Below are 23909 nucleotides of genomic sequence, written 5' to 3'. Positions count from 1 at the left end.
CCAACTCTTGATTTCGGTTCAGGTCATGATCTCAGGGTTGTGAGATTGAGCCCCACATAGGGCTCTGCACTAGGTGTGGAGCCTGGTTAAGATTCTCTCTCTCCCTCTCCCACTGCCCCTCCCCTCTTGTGCTCTCTCTCATTCTCTCTCTCTCAAAAAAAAAAAAAAAAAATACCTGCAACAGACATGAAAATAAATGGGACAGATGAGAGTGTAAAATGACACTACTTTGGAACTGTTTGGTTGTTCTTAATATTTTTTTTAATGTTTACTTATTTTTGAGAGAGAGTGAGAGAGAAAGAGAGACAGAGTACAGAAGGAGAGGGAGACACAGAATCCAAAGCAGGCTCCAGGCTCTGAGCTGTCAGTACAGAGCCCAATGTGGGGCTAGAACTCACAAACTATGAGATCATGAGCTCAGCCCAAGTCAGATGCTTAACTGACTGAGCCACCCAGGTGCTCTTGGCTCTTCCTAAAAAAGTTTAATATATACCTACCCCATGATCTGGAGATTCCACTCCTGGGTATTTACCCAAGAGAAAGTAAAGCATATGTCCATATTTGGGCATTTGCACACAAATGTTCACAGCACTTTATTAATAATAGCCCAAACTAGAAACAACCCAAATGTCTATGAGAAAGTGAGAGGATAAAAAAATCATATTAGATCTCTACGTAACTCATACTTCTCAGGTAAAAAAATGGAACGCTTTCTCCCCCTTTGGTAACAGTTTTACTGAGAATTCACATACCATATAATTCACCCATTTAAAGTGTACAGTTCAATGATTTTTAACATAATTGCAGAGTTGTGACATCCTCACCACAATCATTTTTAGAACATTTTTATGATCCCAAAACGAAACATTGTACCCATTATCTGTCATCCCCCAAGCTCCCATGCTCCCTGGCCCTAGGCAACTACCAATCTACTTCCCATCTCTACAGATTTGCCTATTCTGGACATTTCATAGACATGGAATCACACAGTATGTGGTCTTTGGTGACTGGCTTCTTTCATTCAGCAAGTTTTTAAAGTTCATTCACATTGTAGTACATATCTGAACTTCAGTCCTTTTTATTTCTGAATAATATTCTATTGTGTGGATATACCACCATTTGTTTATTCATTCAACAATCGATGGGTCTTTGGTTGTTTCCACTTTTGGGGTTCTTTTGGTGTTGCGTTAATTTACTAGCGTTGTCGTAAAATACCACAGACTAGGTGCCTTAAACAACAGAAATGTATCTTCTCACAGTTCTGGAGGCTAGAAGTCCAAGATCAAGATGTGGGAAGGTTTGGTTTCTTCTAAGGACTCTTTCCTCAGCTTGCAGATAGCCCCCATCCTCACCTGGTCTTCTCCCTATGTGCACACATCTGTGATGTCTCTTCATGTGTCCAAATTTCCTCTTCTTGAAAATATGCCAGTCAGATTGGAATAGGGCCCATTCTACAGACCTCGTTTTAAATTACCTATTTAAATATCTCCAGATATGACTACATTCTGAAGTCCTAAGAGTTAAAACTTCAACATATAAATTAGGGAGTGGAGGGACACAATCCAGCCCACAACAGGTATCATATTAAGAAACCATTGCCAAATCCAAAGTCATAAAGATTCATATCGATGTGTTATCCTAAGAGTTTTATAATTTTAGCTATTGCATTTAGGTCTTTGATCCATTGTGAATTAATTTTTGTATATGGTATGAGGTAGGGATTCAACGTCATTCTTTCGCATGTGGATATCCAATTGTCATAGCACCATTTGTTGACGAGATTACCCTTACACATTGAATTTTTTTCATACCCCTGTGAAAACCAAATGACTGTAAATGTAAAGGTTTATCTCTGGACTCTCAATTCTATTCCGTTGATCTATAGGTCTATCCTTATGCTGGTACAATGCTGTCTTGATTACTGTAGCTTTACAAGTTTTGCAAACAGGAAACGGGAATTCCTTGACTTTCTACTTATTTAAGATGTTTTGGCTAACTTGAGTACCTTCCATTTCCATATGGATTTTAGGATTAATTTACCAATTTCTGCAAAGAAGCCACCTAGTTTTTTTTAATTTTTTTTTTTAGTGTTTATTCATTTTTCAGAGAGAGAGAGAGAGAGAGAGAGAGAGAGAGAGCAGGGGAGGGGCAGAGGGAGAGAGACAGACAGAATCTGAAGCAGGTTCCAGGCTCTGAGCTATCATCACAGAACCTGATGCGGGGCTCGAACTCATGAGCTGTGAGATCATGACCTGAGACAAAGTCAGACACTTAACTGACTGAGCCACCTAGGTGCCCGCCAGCTGTGTTTTTGATAGGGATTGTGTTGAATCTGTAGATCAATTTGGGGAGTATTGCTAACTTAATATTAAGTCTTCCAATTCATGAACATGAATGTCTTTCCATTTATTTAGATTTCTTCAATTTTCTTCAACAATGTTTTGTAGTTTTCAGAGTATAAGTCTTGGACTTCTTTTAAGTTTATTCCTAAGTATTGTCTTCTGATGCTATTATAAATGAAACTGTTTTCTTAGTTTCATTTTTTGATTGTTCCTTGCAAATGTATGGAAGAACAATTGATTTTCATCTATCGATTTTGTATTCTGCAACCTTGCTGAATGTGTTTATTCTACATGTGCATGCGTGCACGCGTGTGTGTGTGTGTGTGTGTGTGTGTGTGAGAGAGAGAGAGAGAGAGAGAGAAAGAGAGAGAGTATACCTTAGGATTTTCTACATACAAGATCATGTAGGAATGAATTCAATACATACAGCAAATAAAAATATAGAAAGCCAGGTACAAAAGAGCACACATGTATGATTACATTTAAATGAGGTTCAAGAACAGGAAAACTAACCTATGGTGATAGAAGTCAGAACAGTGATATCCTCAGGACAGGGGATGGGAAAGTAGTGGCTGGAAAGGGACCTGAGATTTTGGGGGGTGATGAAAATATTCTATATCTTGAACTGGGTGGTAGTTATATAGGTATATACACGTGTTCAAACTTCTTGAGCCAACACTTAGGCTTTATGCATTTGACTGCTAGCAAATTATACTTCAATTTAAAAAAAAGACACAAGGATGAAATTAACTATTTTAAAATGTAGTGGCCTAATAGTATCATTACCTAATTATCTCAAGCCCTTTGTATACATAGAGATTAGTTTATCATTAGTGATATACAGAATAAAGCCAGAATTCAAATAGCCTGGCCCATTTTCTTTTTCTGACTACTTATTATGTCTGATCAGATCTTTTATTTCTTTTAACCCCAAGATGTGGCTGATGAGGAGCTTGTACCAGGGATAGGAAATGAATCAGTGCTCTTATGTTCTCCTTGTTCATTAGATTGTTTCGTTTTTAAGTTTATTTATTTTTAGTAATCTCTATACCCAGCATGAGGCTCAAACTCATGACCTTGAGATCAAGAGTTGTTCTCTCACTCTCTCTTCCGACTGATCCAACCAGGAGCTCCATTGTTCATTAGCTTTAATCCATAGTTTCTGTGCAGAAACCTCTCTAAGCCACTTGCTTATTTTGTGAGGGTCTTCCTAGTTAATATGATATGTATTATAGATATCATATATCTATCATATATCCAGATAATAGGATATATAAAACTTCCTCAACCAGGGGGTTATAAGATGGTGATGCCTCATAATACGCTAAAAATAGCCCTGGAAACAAAGGTAGGGACCCCTATCAGGCTCTCCTCATTGTGAGAGACCCTGAGTACAAGATGATACAAGTAGCCATCTAGAAGGTTCACCAAGCAAGGCTACCATGCTGATTGGTCTTTAAAAATTGGTAACAATGGAACTGGTAGTACTTTGTTCTTTCCACTCTGAGGTGCATCATTTTGCACACACACCACCTCTCGAGATGTCTCTACTCTCAGCCCCGCTAACCCCCCCGTCTGGTTTCCTGGAGGCTCAAGGCTCATGCTCCTTGCTGCTTCCAGACAGAACACAATTTTTTTTTTATGTTTATTTATTTTTGAGAGACAGGGAGACAGAGTGTGAGCAGGCAAGGGGCAGAGAGAGAGGGAGACACAGAATCCGAAGCAGGCTCCAGGCTCCGAGCCGTCAGCACAGAGCCCGATGCGGGGCTCGAACCCACGAACCGCGAGATCACGACCTGAGCCGAAGTCGGCCACTTAAGCGACTGAGCCACCCAGGCGCCCCAGACAGAACACAATTTAATCACATGATTCCTCAGCCTAAAGATCTTTTGGGCCTCCTCCATAGAGCTCCTCAGCCGGACATCCAGTGCCAGCCCCACCCAATGTCGTTAGCCTCCCTTCCTGCCTTCCCTACCAGCACCACACCAGGCAGCCTCCAGGCTTCTTTCCATCTTTCACAGGCTCTGCGTTTGCCCTTGCTGCTGTTTGCCCCTGGAATGTCCTTCCTGGCCCGCAGATTGCTTCTTCTGCTTCAAGACTGTCTGTAAATCTCACCTCCTCTCTCCAACCTTCTTTCTCTCCCCAAGACAGGGCAGATCCCTCCCTCATCTGCTCCTAAGACACACACTGCAACTTTTTCCTTTTTTGCACGTTGAACTTCGCTTCTCAGCCATAAGTCCTCAAAGGCTGGAGTCTCTTCTTCATTTTTGAAAGAACAAGAATATGGCTGCTTGATGGTGGAATAAGAAGCAAGGTAGAGGGGACTGTGATTCCAGGCCCAGCCTCGGACCTCACCTTGGACTAGATGCAGGAGGACCCAGGTGCAGAAGAAATCAAAAGTTACTGCCTTTTTCTCCCAGCAAACTGACTCTTTCAATACTCCACCTCCCCACCTTCCCATGAAGCAACGCCCCTCAGATTCACTCTACCGCAACTCTAAAGGCACAGCCAAGTGCCCGCGTGGGGAACGAGAGGGCAGGCGGTAGGCCATCACAAATAGCACAGAAAATTCTCCGACTTGGAACCATCTGGGCTATGTCAATAGGAAAGAACTGAAACTTGTCCGTGTTCAAGTGCAGAGGGGACGGGCACCAAGTTCCTGGCGTGCCTGATTCTACACACTGGGAAAAGACAAGAGAGGGGAGAGACCCTTGTATTCTCTCTCTCCGGAGCCTCTCCCACAGTCGGTATGCCATGTAGCTCCAAGTGCAGGAAGGTCCTGTGTTTAGCTCTGACACTCAGTATTTTGCTCCCAAGAAAGGGCTAGGAGAACAACCTAGTAGCAAAGGCCCCCTCACAAAGCACCTGTCCTGTGGGCTGGGCTGGGCCCGGGGAGGAACAGGTTAGAGGTAGATGCTCTCCCCACCCCCAGCACAGCCCCCGGGGGAATCCATTATAGGGCTGCTTGGCTCACTGGAACCGGGGTCAGAATGCCCAAAGGGAATTGCCACAGACTCTCTCTTTTACAGAAAATGTTACAGGAAATGGAAAGAACATTTAAGCTTCTTACCTTAACTTCAGTAAGTGGGGGCTTGATGGGCTTTTCAGATGCTTCTTCACTCTTAAAGAAACACAGGACAAAATAACGTGTTACAAAGGCGTCTTAGCAACTTGCACTCAAAACATATTGATGCTCATAACTTATCAGTCGTGCTCAGAAAGCGACGGTAACTGTAAGTAACCCCGAAATCGCTGAGTAAATTCTAAGATGATTAGCCCTAATCTGGATGAAGCACAGCAGAGCTCAGAAATGTCTTATTCGTGAATTTATTCACATCAGCATGGGTTAGGTGCTTACAAATGTGCAGGTTCTGTGCTGGGAAGTGGGGGGTTCAAAGATGAAAAACAATGGTTGCTCCGCCTGCAGGGAGCCCACAATCCACCAGGGAAGACGGATGAGTCAATCAACAGTGAAAGCGCAGTGCTGAGCTGCTGGAGAAGTGTGGGGGGGAGCTCTGGGATCACAGGGGTCTGTCCCTGTTGAACCATTGGCCACACCGTGTCCCCAAGATTGCAGGATGCAATACTTGCCAGTGAGAACGTGGCCATCAAGTAGCAGCCAGCTGGATGAGTTAGCATCCTGCCGTTTCATACCCCTCTTACAACTTCCCATGCCTCACAGGTTTTGGAAGCTGCTGCCAGTAAGAGAGAGGCCCATGTAGATTTCTTCATGATGGCGGCTGAACGGATAAGGAAGAGGTAGGAAATCGTTTGCGGAAAACAGCCATAATGGTTCTCCTCCCTGTACCCATACTATTCTCTGTCGTCTCCTCCCACGGCGACTCTGGGTTTGGCTGTGTGACTGGCTTTAGCCAGTAGGACGGTAACAGCATGACACAAGCAGTAGCTTCAGCCACGCTTGTGCTCAGGCCAGCCCTCTCTTGCTGCTCTTGGGACTCTTGCAACCACCACTCTGGGGGGTGGGGTGGTGAGAAGGCAAGGAATGCTAAGTGACAGAGCACAAGAGGCAACCCCACTTTCTAAGGAAGGGGCCTGGGGTTTCTAGAAGGTTGCGCAGCGGCCCACAGGCATGCAGCCAGTCCCCGTAAGAATCCGGGTCGTAGAGGCGGGGGGTAACCCATGGATCCTCCCTGAAGGGCAGAGACCATCTTTTCAGCACTTCCTGCCTTGCCTCACCTAGGGCAGGTGCTCGGTAAATGATTATTGTTCATGAACTGAAAAAACTGTGCCCTCTTCTGAGTAGGCTGCTAATCAGAGAAGCTCTGTAGAAATCATGGTCATAGGGAAGCAAGAAAAGGCATCCCAGAGGCAATGCAAGTGACCAGGACAATCTAGGCAAGTTTTCCACTTGGCCGAAAACCAAACAGTCTAGGCTTTACACTGATACCCATGAGAGCAGACTAGCTACTGAAAGGGCTGGAAAGAAGCCTTGCAGATATTTACAGGCTGTCGTGAGAATTGAGCGTAAGGAAACAACGCAAAATACTCTCTGTAGCTTGGAACAACCAAGGAGCCAAGGAGAAAGGAACTGAATGGACCGTATCATTTTTGGTCCTTCCTTAGATTAAGAGTGGGAATTCAGGGGCGCCTGGGTGGCTCAGTCGGTTAAGCGTCCGACTTCGGCTCAGGTCATGATCTCGCGGTCCGTGAGTTCGAGCCCCGCGTCGGGCTCTGTGCCGACAGCTCAGAGCCTGGAGCCTGTTTCAGATTCTGTGTCTCCCTCTCTCTCTGACCCTCCCCCGCTCATGCTCTGTCTCTCTCTGTCTCAAAAATAAATAAACGTTAAAAAAAAAATTTTTTTTTTAAAGAGTGGGAATTCAATATCCAGAGCACAACACTTCTAAACCTGGACCAACTCAAAATAGGAAATAGGAATGTCCTTCGGCAGTTACGGTTGGCATCACACGCCTCACCTGCCGCCTTGAGTTTGTCGTGGAGGCAGAAAGAGCACGGACTTGGAGCCAGGGGGACCAGAGTTGAAGTTCTAGATCTGTCACTGATGAGCTGTGTAAAATTAGGCAAGGAATTTCCCTTTCCTAAGCCTCTGGGTTCCCATCTGAGAGATGAGAATGCTGCCTACTTCATTGGAACTTTGTCAACATTTAAGGAGACCGTGAGAAGAGGCTGGCACAGAGCCGTTGCTCGTAGAAAGTTACGGTAAAGACCACAGACTCCTAGAGACACAGGGCAGTAACCACAACTCACACGCGCCACTTGAGACTCAAACCGATTTCCAACTGCTGGGTTTCTACTCGTGTCTGAGATCCCCGAGCCTGTGCTCCCCTCTCTGGACCCCCAAGGACCACAGAGGACCCGCCGGACATTCCACAGATTGACACTGAACTCCAAGTGCCGGTGCCCAAGGCTGCTGACCGCCATGTGGAGCCTGTGACACTGGCTGCTTTGTGTCACCTCTCCTAAGCAGGCCTGGCCTCCTTTAAACCCTCAGTGGCATCCTGCCTGAGGCTTGTGAGGCCAGGTGGGGGCACAGGAAGGGGACAGTGGGGACCACGAGAGATGGCCATGACATCCCAGACAAATCTCCTGGGCTGGAGGTACTCCTTTCCCAGAGCAGGCAAAGCTTTGTTCACCCTGATTGTGGAGCAGAGAGGAGAGGAGGAGGAGAGAAGGAACAGGCATTGCGGGACGGGGACCTAAGGAGTTTTCAGGTTTATGCATTTAGTGGCCGCCCCTGCTCACTGTAACCGGTCAGGTTTCAAAGGTGACACTGAGTTTCCACTTGGGTGTGAGAAGCGGGGTCAAATTCAATTCTCTCAAAGCCCTGCGAGGTAGGAAGGATGTGGGGCTGGACGTTGCAAAGCCCTCCTTAGAGGTGATGAAGGGGGCCTTTTCAAGCTGGGCCCAGAGGACTGAGGGAAAGTTGCCTGCCCCCCCACCCCGGCCCCTCACATGGAGGGAACAGCAGCTGCTTGAGTTTGTGGTCCCTCCTCCCCACTTTCACATGCTATCTGGGAGCTAATTTGTCACCCACGCACTGACCAGGGAAGTCTTCTCAGCAGTGACTGACATGCTGCTCTGGGGGAATTGTGTCCCCGGGGCATTCCTTAAGGCCCAGCTGTGTGTTTGTCGCTGGGCTTAAACCACATGGTACCTCGATTTCCCAGACTGTAAAAGGGGGAGCATCGGTAGTCCTTGCCCCAGAGGGACCCTCTGCAGCACAGGTTAACTGAAAATGAGCCAGCTACTCAGAACATCATTTGTCCCATAAACATTTTCCAAGGTTTGTTTCAACATCCAGGGGAGGAGCTGGGCTCTCTGTAAGAGGCAAGGATGGGTTTCTGCTTTTACAGGGCCATGGAAGGCTTCTCTTAGAAAAGGCCACACTCCTGTTCTCGACACACATTCATGACTTCGCAGCGTAACGATCTAAGAAGTGATTAACAGAGGGGTTACGTGAATGACCCCCTGGGCTCCCCTTGGTCAGGACCTATCTGGCCCAGGTAAAAATTAAACTGCACAGAGAGTCAGAGGCTGGATCTGAGGGCCTCCTGCCTCATCCCATAACATGTCTCTGCTGTGCTCCTGGTCTGGGTTTCCATCCTATAAAGTGGACCCCGACCTAACAGCCTGCGGGAGGGTGGGCCGGGCTGCGCGGTGCAAGTGGCCACGTGAAGTTAGAGAAAAGCAAGGGGAGAGCTTACGCATCCTCGCTGGCAGCTCTGCCCCATGGTGGGCACCTGCTATGCCCGGGTTCTTCCTTCTCTTCTGGTTCTTTCTTCTCTTCTGCTCTCAGCAGCCCGGGCTAAGAGGCCTGGAGAAAAGCAAACCCAAAGGAGGAAGAGTCAAGGGTTCGTCAGTCTCATTCCTCTCCTCACCAGCCGGGAGGCTAAACATGCCGCTACTGAGGACCGGGGGCAGGTTCAGGCCCCTGTTTCCAGAAGGATCCGTAATCCGAAGTAAAATGTCAGGATACTATTCTAGAAGAAATTCACTGGAGCCCTGTCTGGAGGTGGTGTGTCCTCACCAACTACAGCCTTGTCTACTCTCAAAGAGATCTGAGGGGTTCTTGGGTGGCTCAGTCGGTCGAGCGTCTGACTTCGGCTCAGGTCATGAGCTTGCGGTTGTGAGTTCCAACCCCACGTCGGGCTCTGTGCTGACAGCTCGGAGCCTGGAGCCTGCTTCAGATTCTGTGTCTCCCTCTCTCTCTGTTCCTCCCTCACTTGCACTCTGTCTCTCTCTGTCTCTCTCTGTCTGTCTCTCTCAAAAGTAAATAAAAGATTTAAAATTTTTAAAAATTAAAAATTAAAAAACAAAGAGATCTGAAAGTAGGGTCTTGCTTTCGGGCGGAAATCCAATAGAAATGGACACTAGCCGAGGCAACTCCAAAGCCCAAATTTCAGAAGTGCAATATTCACCACAGTGGTCATTCTTCTCCCCTAATTTAAACAGGGTAGGGCGTAGCTCTGGGTAAAAAAATCACTTCTCTAATTATAAAAGCAATGCACACTCATCATACCAAGAAAGTCACAAAATACAGGCAAGTAGTTTAAAAATTAAAATCATCTTTACTCCTATAGAAATAAGTTCCTTTTAAAAATATTTATTTTTATCTATTTATTTTTTAAGTTTATGTTGCGAGAGAATGCACACACAAACGGGGGAGGGGCAGAGAGAGAGGGACAGAATCCCAAGCAGGCTCTGTGCGGTCAGCACAGAGCCCAACATTGGACTCGATCCCATGAACCATGAGATCATGACCTGAGCCAAAACCAAGAGGCAGACTCTTAACTGACAGAGCCACCCAAGTGCCCCAGAAATGAATTCGGTTAACTTTCTGGCCCATACCCTTCCTTATATTTTGGTCCAGATAACCGCAGGCCAGAAACAACATACAAATGGAATCACGCTCATATACTCTTTTTAAATCTTCTTTTTTCCATGGAAGAAAATATTATGAAATCTTTTCATGTCAATTAATAAAGACCGCATTAGTTTTTTATCGGTTACGCTGGGTAGAGATCTTATAGTTCATACTCAGAAAGGCTTACTCAGGAATGATATAGTAATAATTCAATAAGTGTCAGATAGCCTCCGTCAAAATTCATAACAATTTTAGTAAGTCTCTACCATACCCCGAACAGCTTAGAAATATTACGTGATTTGCCTAACAATTAGCGTGCTGCAGCAAATCCAAAAAGTTCCCTATTTGGGGCCTTTTTAGTTCTAAGAGGGTAAGCCAAGAGTCCAGACTTCTAACCGTTGGCGTAACACTGGGCCTCCAGCCACTGAATCCCGATGGCTCACGGTTGGTGAATTGTGCCCGAGTTGGTCTCGGTGGGACAACTGGTACCCCTGACATCCCAAACCCTCCCTGGCCCGGGTCAGAGGCATAAACGAAATGTGTCAGGTTTCTTTGTTACTTGTTTACATAAACAAAGTTACACTTAAAACTCTTAATTCCATCATCCTGCGTGTTTCTGGGGCAGAAGGCACACAGAACTTGGCTATGATATGTTCTTCCAAGAGCCTGGAAATATCCGTACTTGTCTTATATTTACTCGATAATTACCCGCCTCTCCCATTACAGGATAAACCCCCAGGGTGCACACACTTTGTGTGTCCCTCAGCGCTCAGCACATAGTAAGTGTGGGACACGGCGTTGAGGTCAGGCTGTTTGGTTTGAAGCCCCACTCAGCCATGTAATAGCTTTGACTCTGGAAAAGTTACTTAACCTAACTGACCCTCAGTTTTCTCAGCTGTAAAATGGTGACATTAACAGACATTAATATAGCTGCATAGGAACGTGAGGTATGCGTATGTAAACAGAGCACTTAGGATAGTGTTTTGCATCTAGCAAGTATTCAATATATACCTGTTAACTATTATTGTTGTTGATTGATTAGCAATGTTTTTGAAATTCGAAACAGTTGTGAAAGCAAAAACGGCTTTTACTAGGGGCCATAAATGGCTTATAATTTGTGAGAAGGGAGATGATTCATTTTCAGAAATACCAAATAAGAGCTGTGCTGTCTAGTTAACAACAGGTTTACAATTCATTGGAAATATGTATGAACTCTCCCGCCCTCCCCACACACACACACACAATGGAGTCCCAAACCCTCAGACCCTTCCTTTCCTTGTTCTTCTCCTCTCCATTTCACAGGCTTATTTTCACGGGCTTTGCAAGGAGCAGGGGCCAAAGCACAAAGGGAGGAGGCGCTGAAAGTCTCTGCATCACCTCAGGGAATGTCTGATTGTTCCAGACTACTTTTTGTCTTACAGGGGCATAAACGATATCCAGGCAAGGCTGTAACCTCTGTAGTGCTCGGCCAATGAGGAACCAGGGGAGGGACTTGCAAGCTAGGAGATAAATTGTCTGCTGTAACTGCCCCGAGTATGCCTGTCTGTCAGACACCAGTTCTTGCAAGAAGGTTGATTAAAGCCTCGCTTCACTGTGCTCCGAGGCTCTACGTCCCTCCTTTGATTGGGTTGATGGGCTTATTTCTAACATAATTGAGACACAGCCTGTCTCAATTATGGGGGTGGGGGGAGGGGGTTGGTTTAAAGCAGTGAGTCCAGAGGTGACTGGGTGACTCAGTCGGTTAAACGTCCAACTCTTGATTTAGGCTAAGGTCATGATCTCATGGTTTGTGAGATTGAGCCCTAAATCAGGCTTTGTACTGACAGCACAGAGCCTGCTTGGGATTCTCTCTCTCTCTCTCTCTCTCTCTGCCCTTCCCCTGCTCATGTGAACTCTCTCTCTCTCTCTCTCAATATAAATACATAAACTGTAAAGCAGTGAGTCCATACGGAGAGCATAAGACAATTTGTTGGGGTGACAGAAGACAACAGAACTTTTATTTATGACTTTTTAAATTTCACCGTATGATTTTTTTAGGCTATTCTTTGTATCGTACATATTATTTCAGGACATGATTTTTTTTTAATTGAGATAAAATTCATATGCCAAAATAGTCACCCCCTTAAAATATATATATAATTCAGTGGGTTTTAGTATATTCATAAGGTTGTGCAATCACCACTATCTAATTCCAGAACATTTCCATCACCCCAAAAAGAAACCTTGCATCCATCAGCAGTCACTTCTCACTCTATCCACCCTCCCTCCCCTCCCTCCCAACAACAGCTCATCTACTTTCTTTCTCTATGGATTTGCCTGTTCTGGATATTTCACATACATGGAATCATAAATGCATAAATCCCCAAATAACTAAAATACATGTATTGGGGAATGTGTCTGCAAAAATATTTTACGGAGAGGGCACATGACCGAGAAGATGTGGAGAGCCCTGGCTGAGAGTGTCAAACCTTCTTGGTTTTGTCCCCAGCTCCTTTATGAATTTCCAACACAGACACTGACAGGAGGTCACAGCCTCCATCAACCTCTGCCAATTACAACCCAATGGCTGACACAGGCCAAAGCAAAAGGCAATGTAAAGCTAATACACATTCTGCTTTATGATGTATGATTTAACTTTGTTTCTACAAAAAGATGTTCCCCTAAGTATGCTAGATAAGCTAATAGTCAAAGCAGCAGTGTGGCCTGGGACCCAGGTTCGAATCCTTGCTCTGCCACTTACTGAAGCATGAGTTTCCGTGTCTGTAAAATGAGGGCGATAATAGGTGAGAATAAAGAACCCTTTTCCGTTCTGCATTAGAATTTGGCCTCGGGTTAACATTCTAGTTCCATTCCCCCCGGTTACCTGGCAATGTCACCAGCTAGACCCCACGACCTGACCTTTATTACTCAGCTGCTTGCACTCACCAACCCTCGTCCTACAGGTTTTCTTAAAGCTCTTTCTGGCTTATCTTTTAACGCAGGCAAGAGACTTGCAGCCATAGCATCCCCGCTAGAAACTGAAATTACCCCCCAAGCGATAAAGGCTGCCCTGAGGGAGAGCTCACGCCAGTTTGGACTCCCACCTACGACAGATGGACCATGCTGCAACCCGTGCAGTGACCAAAAGTCAACTTTACCTCATCAGGATACTAACATCTCCGGCCACGGGGGAGCACGAGCCTCATTTACAGAACATACAGTGTACGTGTAGGCGTGTTTCCTTAAGGCACATGTGTGACCTTATGCCCGCCCGCCTCTACGTCCGACGACAAGGCTCCCCTTTCTAAATATTCATCCTCACCCTAAATTAAAACAACAACAACATCCACCCTTGCTTGGAGAGTCACAGCTTTGGAAGTTATCCTCCGTGGTTTCTTTATTTGCTGCAAATAAAGTTTCTTTTGTGTGACAACTGTCCCTGTAGCTTCTATCTGTGACTCACCAAGAGGCAAACTCATGCTGGTTCCGTTACAACAAGGATAGAATGTCACATATGTTTCTCAGTAACATTTCTTTTTCTCCCCTTTTTTTTAAAGTTTATTTATTTATTTTAAGAGCGAGAACAGGGGAGCAGCAGAGAGAGAATCCCAAACAGGCTCCGCGCAGAGCCCGATGCGGGCGCTCAAACTAACAAACCATGAGATCATGACCTGAGCCAAAACCAAGAGCTGGGTGCGCCACCGGCTGAGCCACCCAGGCGCCCTCTCCAAGTAACATTTCTTGTGATAAGGATGATCCCTTGTTGCTAGGTTGCTCCTGGGTTGGAAGAACTGTAAATACTAGATGGGATCCCATAGCGCAGGCTTCCCTGAGATGACTCTTGCTCTGTCCCATACAGAGACTCTGGAAAATGTCCCTATGGGGTTGTAACAAGAGAATTTGGCTGCTGCCAAGCAGGAGGCTTTTTTTTTTTTTTTTTAAGCCAGGAGGAGTCCTGCACTTGCCCAGTGGGATCTCGTCTTCTCCCATCTGTGGACCGCTGCACACCATCCCTCAGAAAAGAAAAGGTTGGCACTGCCCTGACAGCAGCCTGTGGTTCCTGTCTTACGGCCCAACAGGCAGAATGGGGCCAGGTGTGGCCTGTGGCAGTCTTTGAATCTGGAGGTTTAGGAGAGTCTAGAACACTTCCGATGAGCGTTACAGATTAAGTCACGCAGAGAGCCTGGCATACGGTAAGTACTTAAGTGATAACTGTAAGTGCTAAATATGTGATTATTGTTCTTACCGATGTATCGTTTTATCTACATTCACCAACTCATAGTGGGCAAGAGATGATTCTAACCCTGAGAAGGTTCTAACCCCCCGTGGCGGGGGGAGGTATCAGACTGCCAGATATAGCGCCATGACGAAGCATGAGAAAACACCTTTCTGTAACTCGAAAAGGAGAAAGTATACAAATGTCCATATGATGAGGGAGCATCAGGCAAGTTGAGGGCTAAGCACAAGTCCCACCCCAGGTGGGACGTGTGATATTCCTCGGGCACACTTCAAGCTCCCAAGAACAAAGGAAAGGACAGAAAACAAATGGTTAAACTGGGAAGTGTCTCCAGCAGTTTACAAGTATCTTAGAACGACTACCAAAAAAGGGCAATCTTATCAATAGCCTAAAGTCCAGGAACTCCCCACTGTCTTAACGTTAATGCCTTGCTAGAGGGAAAAACAACCTTAGCCTGACAACAGCTAGGCCTCCAGTAATCTGTGAGAAACTTCCTCTTGACTTTACCTCCCCCAACTGCTTAGTATATAACCAGCCCCTCTTTGCAACCGGGGGCAGCTCTTTCTGCCCAAGGGTCCCATCCCCGTGCTTTAATATAAAATCACATTTTGGCACCAAAGACGTCTCAAGAATTCTTTCTTGGCCTTCAGCTCCAGATCTCACCATCACTCCGAAACAGGGGGAAGAGTGGGGAACTCTATTTTGAACTACGTGTATTTGGGAATCCAAGAAGACTTCTCAGAGTAAGAAACCAGCCTTTGGCCCATGGCATAGGATCGTGGGTTGGATGATTGGAAGGTAAGACTGGAGCTTACCTTCTTCCCCTGCTCACTGTACACATGGCAGATCGCTGCAACCATGGGCATGCCTCTCTCTATCCATGCCCCTGGGTAGTTCTCATCCACAAACACCTGACCTTGAGCCAATGACTTGCTTTGACCAACTGGACAATGTGTCACAAGAAACAAAAATTGAAAAATGCTTACACATGAGGGGCTTACTCTCTCTTGTTGCTCTCGGGACCCCTGCCACTGCTGTCATGGGAAGAAGCCCCAGCTAACCCTACTGGGTGATGGGAGGCACCGGGAGGTAGAAACTGCCATCCCAGCTGAGTATCTTAGGCCAGCCAGCCCCCAGCCAACCAGGAAGCCCACTAAGATGCAAGAGTGAGCCCATCCCAGGCCAGCCACACCTAGGTCAGGTCTGCAGAGCCACAGGGATACTGTGATTTATTATAAGAAATTGATACTTGGTCTTTGTCCCTATTCCTGGCACACAGCTCCTAACACCCTTGGAATCTCCTAAATTTTTACAGCCAATGAAAGAATCTTGTGTTATAATAGTCTATCTTTTGTCCTCAAATAGCTCCAGTTCTGAAATAGGTCCAGTGATAAAGGTGAAAGGAGTGTCTTGTTATTCCTAACAAGCCACTTTCAATAACAATGAATTTATGTTAATGAGGATGGGGCTGGTTGCCTGGGGAACCAACCCTGTGACTCCATTGGAACCTGCAGCCCACCTTTCTCCAAGGAAGGGGCAGGGTCTGGGAGGATAAATCCACTTTTTGCCTTACAGGGGCATAGGCAACATCCGGGTCAGGCTGTAACCTCTGTAGTACTCCAATGAGGAACCAGGGGACGGACTTGCACGCTAGGAGATAAGTTGTCTGCTGTAACTGCCCCGAGTGTGCCCGCCCATCAGACACCTGCTTTTGCAAGAACATTGATTAAAGTCTTGCTTCACCGGTCTCTGGGTCTCCGAATTCCTCCTCTGGTTGGGTCAATGGGCTTATTTTTAACAACTGCGGCCAACACCCGGAAGATGGTGGACCAATGTCTCAAAGACCACCTAGAAAGTACTGAAAATACTTCTAGGTTTATCTAAGGAAAATGTGGGACAAAGGTCAGTAGGTACATGTAGGCTGGCAGTAAAGGTCAGGTCGATCATTGCTTTGGGGTCAACCACACAGAGTCCTACTGGCTCAGGGCAGCATGAGGGGGTCATTTTAGCTCCAATCACTTGGGTTGCTTTGCCCCCAGGGTCTTCTGCCTGAGTTAAGAGATAAGCTTGAAAGAAGAATTTAAGCATTAGAAAGTACAGACTAAGGTCAAAATGGAGGTGTTGAGGTCCTCTTTTATCTCCAGGTAGATGGTGTCAGGATTGAGTTAAACCATAGGACGGTCTATAATTCTGGTGTTGCAGACTTGTTGAGATTGGGAAGAAACCCCACACATTGGTAACCAGAATGGTTCAGTGTGAGCAGTGAGGAGACACACAAGTGGAGTGTTTCCTCCTTTACAACCACCCAGCTGAACTCAACCCAAATCGCTGAAACAGAATCGTGAGCCTATTCTTTTAAGCCACTGAGTCTGGGGGTGATTTTTTATGTGGCACCAGACAACTGAGCCCCAGGGAGTTGGTCCCTGCCCTTCGGAAGCACTGGAAGAGCCCTGAACTAGGAGTGAGAGAGGGAGGTGTCTCTGGCCCAGGGTCCACCACCTGTTCCCTCAGTGGGTCTCAGGGAAGATGCTTAACCTTTCCAAGCCTCAGCATGTCACCGGAAAACTACTCTCCTGTCTCACCCGCTGGGTCGTTGTGAGGATCACATATAGCTATGCGGGGGCGCCTGGGTGGCTTAGTTGGTTAAGGTCCAACTTCGGCTCAGGGCATGATTTGACGGTTCATGGATTCAAACCCTGCATCAGGCTCTTTGCTGTCCACACAGAGCCCCCTTGGATCTTCTGTCTCCCTCTCTCTCTGCCCCTTCCTGCTCGCCCTCTTTCCTCCCCACCCCCCGTCGTAAAAAATAAAAAATTAAATAAATAATAAACACATACAGCTACACAGGTCCCTCAAGGGAGCTATTAGCACGGCCTGAGTGGAAGCTGGAAGAAACTTTGTCACCTAGTAACTACTAATAATGCCACAGGAAGAAAGCGTGGCATCACAGAGTACTAACTGCATCACACTTCTTGCCCATTTTCCCATTTGATCCTGGCACACCGTTACAAGGGGGATAATAAGATCCTAATTTAGGGATGAGGATGCTGACACTCAGAGAGGTGCTGTCATTTTCTCAAAATTGCACAGCAGAGCCTGGGGAGACAAGCATGGGCACAGATCCTCCAGACTCCAGAGCCCTCTTCCCACCCCACACGCTGCCTCTCCTCCCACCCCACACGCCCTCGGCCTCCTGAATGCTGGAGTGGGGTGAATCCTAGGCTTCCCGGCCCCGGGGCCCTCTGCAAGGAGAGCCTGCCAGAGCCAGGAGCAGAGCCGCCCACGAGCATTCAAAGCGGTTCTTCAACAAATTCCACAATGCACTCTTGCCTTCCTTTCTGATACCCAGGCAACTTCCCAAATCTAGTTCAAACACTGCTCCGGGTCACCAAAGCAACCTTACTGAGAATGAAGGTTACATCTTCCCTATTAGCATTTATTTCTTAAGTTCCCATGGGTCTGTCGAAAGACAGAGAGGATTATGCTATCATCCTCTTCTTCCATGGCTTCCTATCTGCTGTTACCCAGGAGATGGGAGCGGAAAGGAAAAAGGAGCCCTCGTGACTGGCCCAGGGCACTCAGTTTGAAGGCCATTCAAAGCAGCCTTGCTTTTTGTCAAGAGTCTGCGTGGTCTAGAGTTCGTGTAGAAACGCGTGGCATTTCCAGTGGCCCGCCATGGTTCCATGGGAGCCGGCCTTCCCCTATTACCCCATCACCCTGGGATCCCATCAGTCTTCTCCGAGGCTTGCACAGATGTCTCTAGAACTCCCTTCTCAGATTCTAAAGCATCTGTGCAAACGAAGTGTTGCCTTTCGCAAACAGCAGGCCTAGGCACCTTCATAACACACTTTCAAAACAGTTGCTTCATTTGTTGTATCGTTTACCTGAATTTAGGAGTCTTGATATCCCAGGCTTTTAATAACAGAAAACTCCACGATTCATTTGTGTCTCCTAATGGCAGGATTCCTTCTTCGTTTCCAGCTGTGGTTAGCCTTGTTTCTTTATTTTTTTTTTTTTTCAACGTTTATTTATTTTTGGGACAGAGAGAGACAGAGCATGAACGGGGGAGGGGCAGAGAGAGAGGGAGACACAGAATCGGAAACAGGCTCCAGGCTCTGAGCCATCAGCCCAGAGCCTGACGCGGGGCTCGAACTCCCGGACCGCGAGATCGTGACCTGGCTGAAGTCGGACGCTTAACCGACTGCGCCACCCAGGCGCCCCAGCCTTGTTTCTTTATATCTTTCTTTTTAGCCTTGTCTTTAGACACCGTGAACCCCCGAATCGATTGACTTCCCATCTTTCTCATAAGCGACCCACGTAGAGGTAATCATAGCTAGCATTTGTGGAGTGTATTATTTGTCAGGCACTGCTACAAATAACTCAAGGCATTGAATTGCAAGAACCCCTCATAAGTAATATTATTCTATGTTATACATTTTATTTTATTTTTTTAATTTTAGAGAGAAAGAGAGACCACACTTGTGCACAAGTGCAAGAGGGGCAGAGGCAGAGAGAGAGAGAGAAAGAGAGAGACAGAGAATGAATCCCAAGTAGGCTCCATGCTCGGTGAGGAGCCCGACCCAGGGCTCGATCCCAGGACCCCAGGATCATAAGGTGAGCCGAAATCTAGACTCAGGTGCTCAACCAGCTGAGCCACCCAGGTGCCCCTATCCTATTTTATAGATGAGGACACTGAGGCTCATCGAGGTTGAGGAACTTCCCAACCTCATATAGTGGGTCAGTAGCAAAGTTAAGCTTGGAGATCAGGCTGGCTGCAGCTCTCGGCTATTCTATTACAGCCTCCCTTAAGTATGTGGCATCAGTTTAGACACAGAGGTCAACAGAGAGGAGCAAGTGAGACTCAGGGGAGAGCGGCCCTTTACAGTTTACCAAGCCATGAGCAATAAAAGCATTTGCCTTAAAAACAAAACAAAGCACAACAAAAGAAAACAAAAACACTGTAGATGACATTAGCCCCAGTACATCAAACAAAAAGACCTAACCGTAGTAAGTTTTGGTCCAGTTACAAATCACGGTGTAACCTTGGGAAAGTGTTTGTCCCTCTCTGGGTCTGTGTAACCTTGGGAAAGTGTTTGTCCCTCTCTGGGCCTCAGCGGTAGAATAAGTGGGTCTCAACTCCAGGATCTACCCTTTGAGATCATGAGACTGGAGTATTCTTTTATTCGTCTTACTTACAGAGAAGAACAGGAAGGGAGGTCCTGCAAAGGGCCAGGGAGGGTCTAGCTCAGGGAGGAGTGAGACCACACAGCATGGCCACCCGCTCACTTGCCTTGAGATGGCTTGAGACACCTCTGCTGCCTCTTCATGCGGTCTCACTCTCATTTTCCAAAAGGACAACATATGCTGCTTGGCAAACCCAACTGTAGATTCTTGGCACAAAGCAGTTGTGGGTGTGTGCTTAGCTCTTTTCTTCCTCGGGAACAATGCTCTGGGCAACAGCTCTTTAGTTGGTTAGTTGGAGTCCTGAGAACAGAAAGGGACAAAAGATGCATTTGTCATAATATCAAGAGCCACCAAAGGACTGGAAGGGGTAGAGCGTGGCCTTGTGTCCAACGAAGAGGGTGCTCCAGTGGTCTAGTGGGCAGGGGTTGGGGCATTTGGTGCCCTAGACATTCAGAGGATGCTTTCTGGTTATGAAGTGCGTTATCCCGCTCATAGGAACCTCACAAAAACCTTGGGTGAGGGGGACAGGAATGGGGACAACAGTGAAGAGGACGGTGGTGACGGTGATGAAAGGGCAGCCCGGGTGCACTGAGCCCTCCCGTGTGCCAGGCATTGTGCTAAAGATTTCCTATGCATTGACTCCGGAAGCTTCCCCCAAAATGCTAGGAAGCAGAAACCATTTCTTATGCCCAGAGAAGCCGAAGCTTACCGAAGCTAAGTCAGGTGCTCAAAGAAATGCAGCGGTATGTACATGAAAATGTAGCAGAACTGGGTTTTTAACTCAGATCTCTCCCACCCTGGGGCTCTAACTCTTTATTTTATGGGTGCAATAGCTGAGGCTTAGAGCTAGCAAGTAGCTCAGAGCTAGAAAAATCAACTCAACTTTTAAAATCTGAAGAGAGGGGCGCCTGGGTGGCTCAGTTGGTTAAGCATCCGACTTCAGCTCAGGCCATGATCTCATGGTTCGTGAGTTCAAGCCCCACATCGGCTTTTCTGCTGTCAGCACAGAGCCTGCTTCAGATCCTCTGTCTCCCTCTCTCTCTGCCCCTCCTCCGCTCATGCTTTCAATCTCTCCCAAAAATAAACACTTAAAAGAATTGTTAAGTGTCAGCTTTTTTTTTTAATGTTTGTTTATTCTTGAGAAAGAGAGAGAGCATGAGCAGGGGAGGGGCAGAGAGAGAGAGAGCGAGACAGAGAATCCTAAGCAGGCTCCACACTGTCAGCACAGAGCCCAGTCTGGGGCTTGAACTCATGAACGATGAGATCACGACCTGAGCTGAAATCAAGACTTGGACGCTTAAATGACTCAGCCACCCAGGTGCCCCTAATTTTTTTTTAACTTTTTAAAAAATTTTTTAAAGTTAATTTATTTTTTTAAAGAGAGACAGAGAGCAAGGAAGGGAGAGAGAAAGAGGGAGACACAGAATCTGAAGCAGGCTCCAGGCTCTGAGCTGTCAACACAGAGCCCAATGCAGGGCTCAAACTCACAAACCATGAGATCATGACCTGAGCCGAAGGCAGATGCTCAATCGACTGAGCCACCCAGGCACCCCCTTTTTTTTAATCTTTATTTTTGTGAGAGAGACAGAGACAGAGACAGAGTATGAGTGGGGGTGGGGCAGAGAGGGAGAAGGAGACACAGAAACCAAAGCAGGCTCCAGGCTCTGAGCTGTCAGCACAGAGCCTGACGCAAGGCTCGAACCCATGGACCACGAGATCATGACTTGAGCTGAAGTAGGACACTGAACCAACTGAGTCACCCAGGTGCCCCGTAAAATAAATAAACATTTTTAAAAATTTGATTAAAAATAAAATCTGCAGAGAGGTGAAATACTCAGATTGGTGGGGAAAACAGAGAAGACAAATGTCTGACTGGTGCCAGACAGAGCTGGGGCAGACCTGAGCCAAAAATCCTCGTGAATGTCACCTCCTTCCTTCCTCTTCCCTTCAGGAGGCACTTTTTTGGGAACAAAATCCCCTGTTCTTTCATTCTTTTCCATAATCCTGGGGATGATCCACCACTCTTCCCCCATCCAGCCGCCTTACCTCTTTTCTACCTTTTTTTAAAGATTTCTTTAACTTTTTTTTAAATGTTTTTTTATTTTTTTGAGAGACAGACAGACAGAACATGAGCAGGGGAGGGGGAGAGAAAGAGGGAGACACAGAATCCATCTGAAGCAGGCTCCGGGTTCTAAGCTGTCAGCACAGAGCCCGACATGGGGCTCGAACTCACCAACCATGAGATCATGACCTGAGCTGAAGTCGGACACTTAAGTGACTGAGCCACCCAGGTGCCCCTCTTTCCTACTTTTCTTCAATCCTACCTTCATAGAGCTTTCTTTATAGTCTCTTGGGGAAAGAGATGTTAATTAAGAAATCACATGAATTATCATTACAAATTGTGACTTGTGTCTGGTTACTATCATGGGGAAGTATAGTGAGCCACAACATCTAATCCTGGGGACTCATGGAAGGCTTCCCAGAGGAAGTGACTTTGGATCTGGGACACGCTGGTCTGGGTCAGTGTTTTCTTTCAAGCCAGTGGGGCAGGGACAAGTGATCCTTAATGAAAGAGGAGGAGAATGTGGTGGAGGAGGAAGATGTGCCCTGAAACTTATTAACTCAGCCCTTGCAGATTTGGGACTTACTGAGAGTAGGCTGGCTGAGGTCTCTACCCTCCAGGGCAGTGGTTCTCCAAGTGTGGTCCCTGCACAAGTGGCAACAGCTAACAATGTACATCCTGAGGCCCTGCCACAGACCTATCAAATTGAAAACTTTGGGGAAGAAGCCAACAATCTGTGTTTAATAAGCCCTCTTGACCATTCCACAACCTGCTCAAGTTGAGAGCCACGTTCTCGATGTCTACAGTCAAGTGCATTCATTCACTCAAAGTATAATAGACCCTGCTTCTCTTCCACTCTCTAGGCTCTCCACATGCTCTTCCTGAAAGAGGAATTCATAGATGATATTTTGAGAGAATGCCTGATAGGAGTTTATGGCTGTAGAGAGAAATGTGACCAGTTGTTTGATAGGGTTGCAAGTGGGGATAAAATACAAGGATTTTAGCAATTCAGAGGTTAATTTCCCAGGGGATAAGACTCCAAGGGGTGAAAGCATATTCTATGAGAGCTGGAAAGAAACTAGTACATTATGTTCCCCACCCCCATGCAAAAGAAGATGTCACCCTTTATTATTGTTTTTTATTATGTTTAAATTATGTTTTATTATGTTTATTATGCTTTAATTATGTTTTAATTATGTTTATTACATTTAAACATAATTAAATTATTTTAATTAAATTAAACATAATTAAATTAATTTTAATTAAATTAAAATTAATAAGTTTATTTATTTTGAGAGGGAAAGAGACAGAGTGAGTGGGGAGGGGCAGGGAGAGAGAGAGAATCCCAAGCAGGTTCCCTGCTGCCAGCGCAGCGCCCAGTGTGAGGCTTGAACTCCCAAAACTGTGAGATCATGACCTGAGCCAAAACCAAGAGTTGGATGTTTAGCCAACTGAGCCACCCAGGCGTCCCAGTACCTCACCCTTTAAAGCAGCCTTTTCCATGGTTGGCTGGTGGTATCTGAGATGAAACCTGCCTCCCCCTGACTTCCTTCTACCGGCCTTAGTTCTCTAGACTCTTACAGAAAATCTTTTCCTCCTTCCCCACAACCTTCCAAGGGTGACAGTCATGCTAATCTGTGATCCTTAGTAAAGAAAGACACAATCACTGACCAACCAAATAGAAGACCCCAAACTTCTAAATGCTTTTATTGAAGCAAAAGTGAACATGATAGAAACTTCAAGTACATATGCCCTTCAGCTGGGCCAGCTAACACGAGAGGGTGGCTGTGCAGACTGGCCCACTTTCTGAAGAATGTTAAATAAAGGTCACAGGATCTAATTCCTAACCCTGGCCCAAGTCTCCGATGCTCCCCAGCTGACTGATACCCTTCCCGTGTGGTTTTTCTTAAGCCCTGCATTCATGACTTGGACCATATATTTAAACTGCCAGTGCTGGGGCGCCTGGGTGGCGCAGTCGGTTAAGCTTCCGACTTCAGCCAGGTCACAATCTCGCGGTCTGGGAGTTCGAGCCCCGCGTCGGGCTCTGGGCTGATGGCTCTGGGCTGATGGCTCGGAGCCTGGAGCCTGTTTCCGATTCTGTGTCTCCCTCTCTCTCTGCCCCTCCCCCGTTCATGCTCTCTCTCTGTCCCAAAAATAAATAAACGTTGAAAAAAAAATTAAAAAAATAATAATAATAAATAAACTGCCAGTGCTTATGTGTATTAACTACTTCACAGCCAGGATCTACTTAGTTTCTGGAGG

The 23909-nt window shown here is 46.4% G+C and overlaps 1 protein-coding gene across 1 annotated transcript in view; it reads right to left on the bottom strand.

Moving 5' to 3' along the window:
- The window catches only part of HK1 (hexokinase 1), a 125855-nt gene that overhangs the window by 80416 nt on the left and 21530 nt on the right, over positions 1-23909 (bottom strand). The window contains exons 2-4 of the mRNA XM_040485233.1: positions 19692-19885; positions 9026-9135; positions 5413-5463 (exon numbers count right to left, since the gene is read on the bottom strand). Coding sequence (XP_040341167.1) covers positions 5413-5463; positions 9026-9052 — 78 coding nt within the window. The 5' untranslated portion in view covers positions 9053-9135; positions 19692-19885. The remainder of the gene's footprint in view (positions 1-5412; positions 5464-9025; positions 9136-19691; positions 19886-23909) is intronic.

Source organism: Herpailurus yagouaroundi, unplaced genomic scaffold (assembly GCF_014898765.1).
Source record: "Herpailurus yagouaroundi ecotype Mexico unplaced genomic scaffold, PumYag 163, whole genome shotgun sequence".
In the NCBI taxonomy this organism is placed as follows: domain Eukaryota; kingdom Metazoa; phylum Chordata; class Mammalia; order Carnivora; family Felidae; genus Herpailurus; species Herpailurus yagouaroundi.
This window is presented reverse-complemented; position numbering and strand designations above follow the sequence as displayed.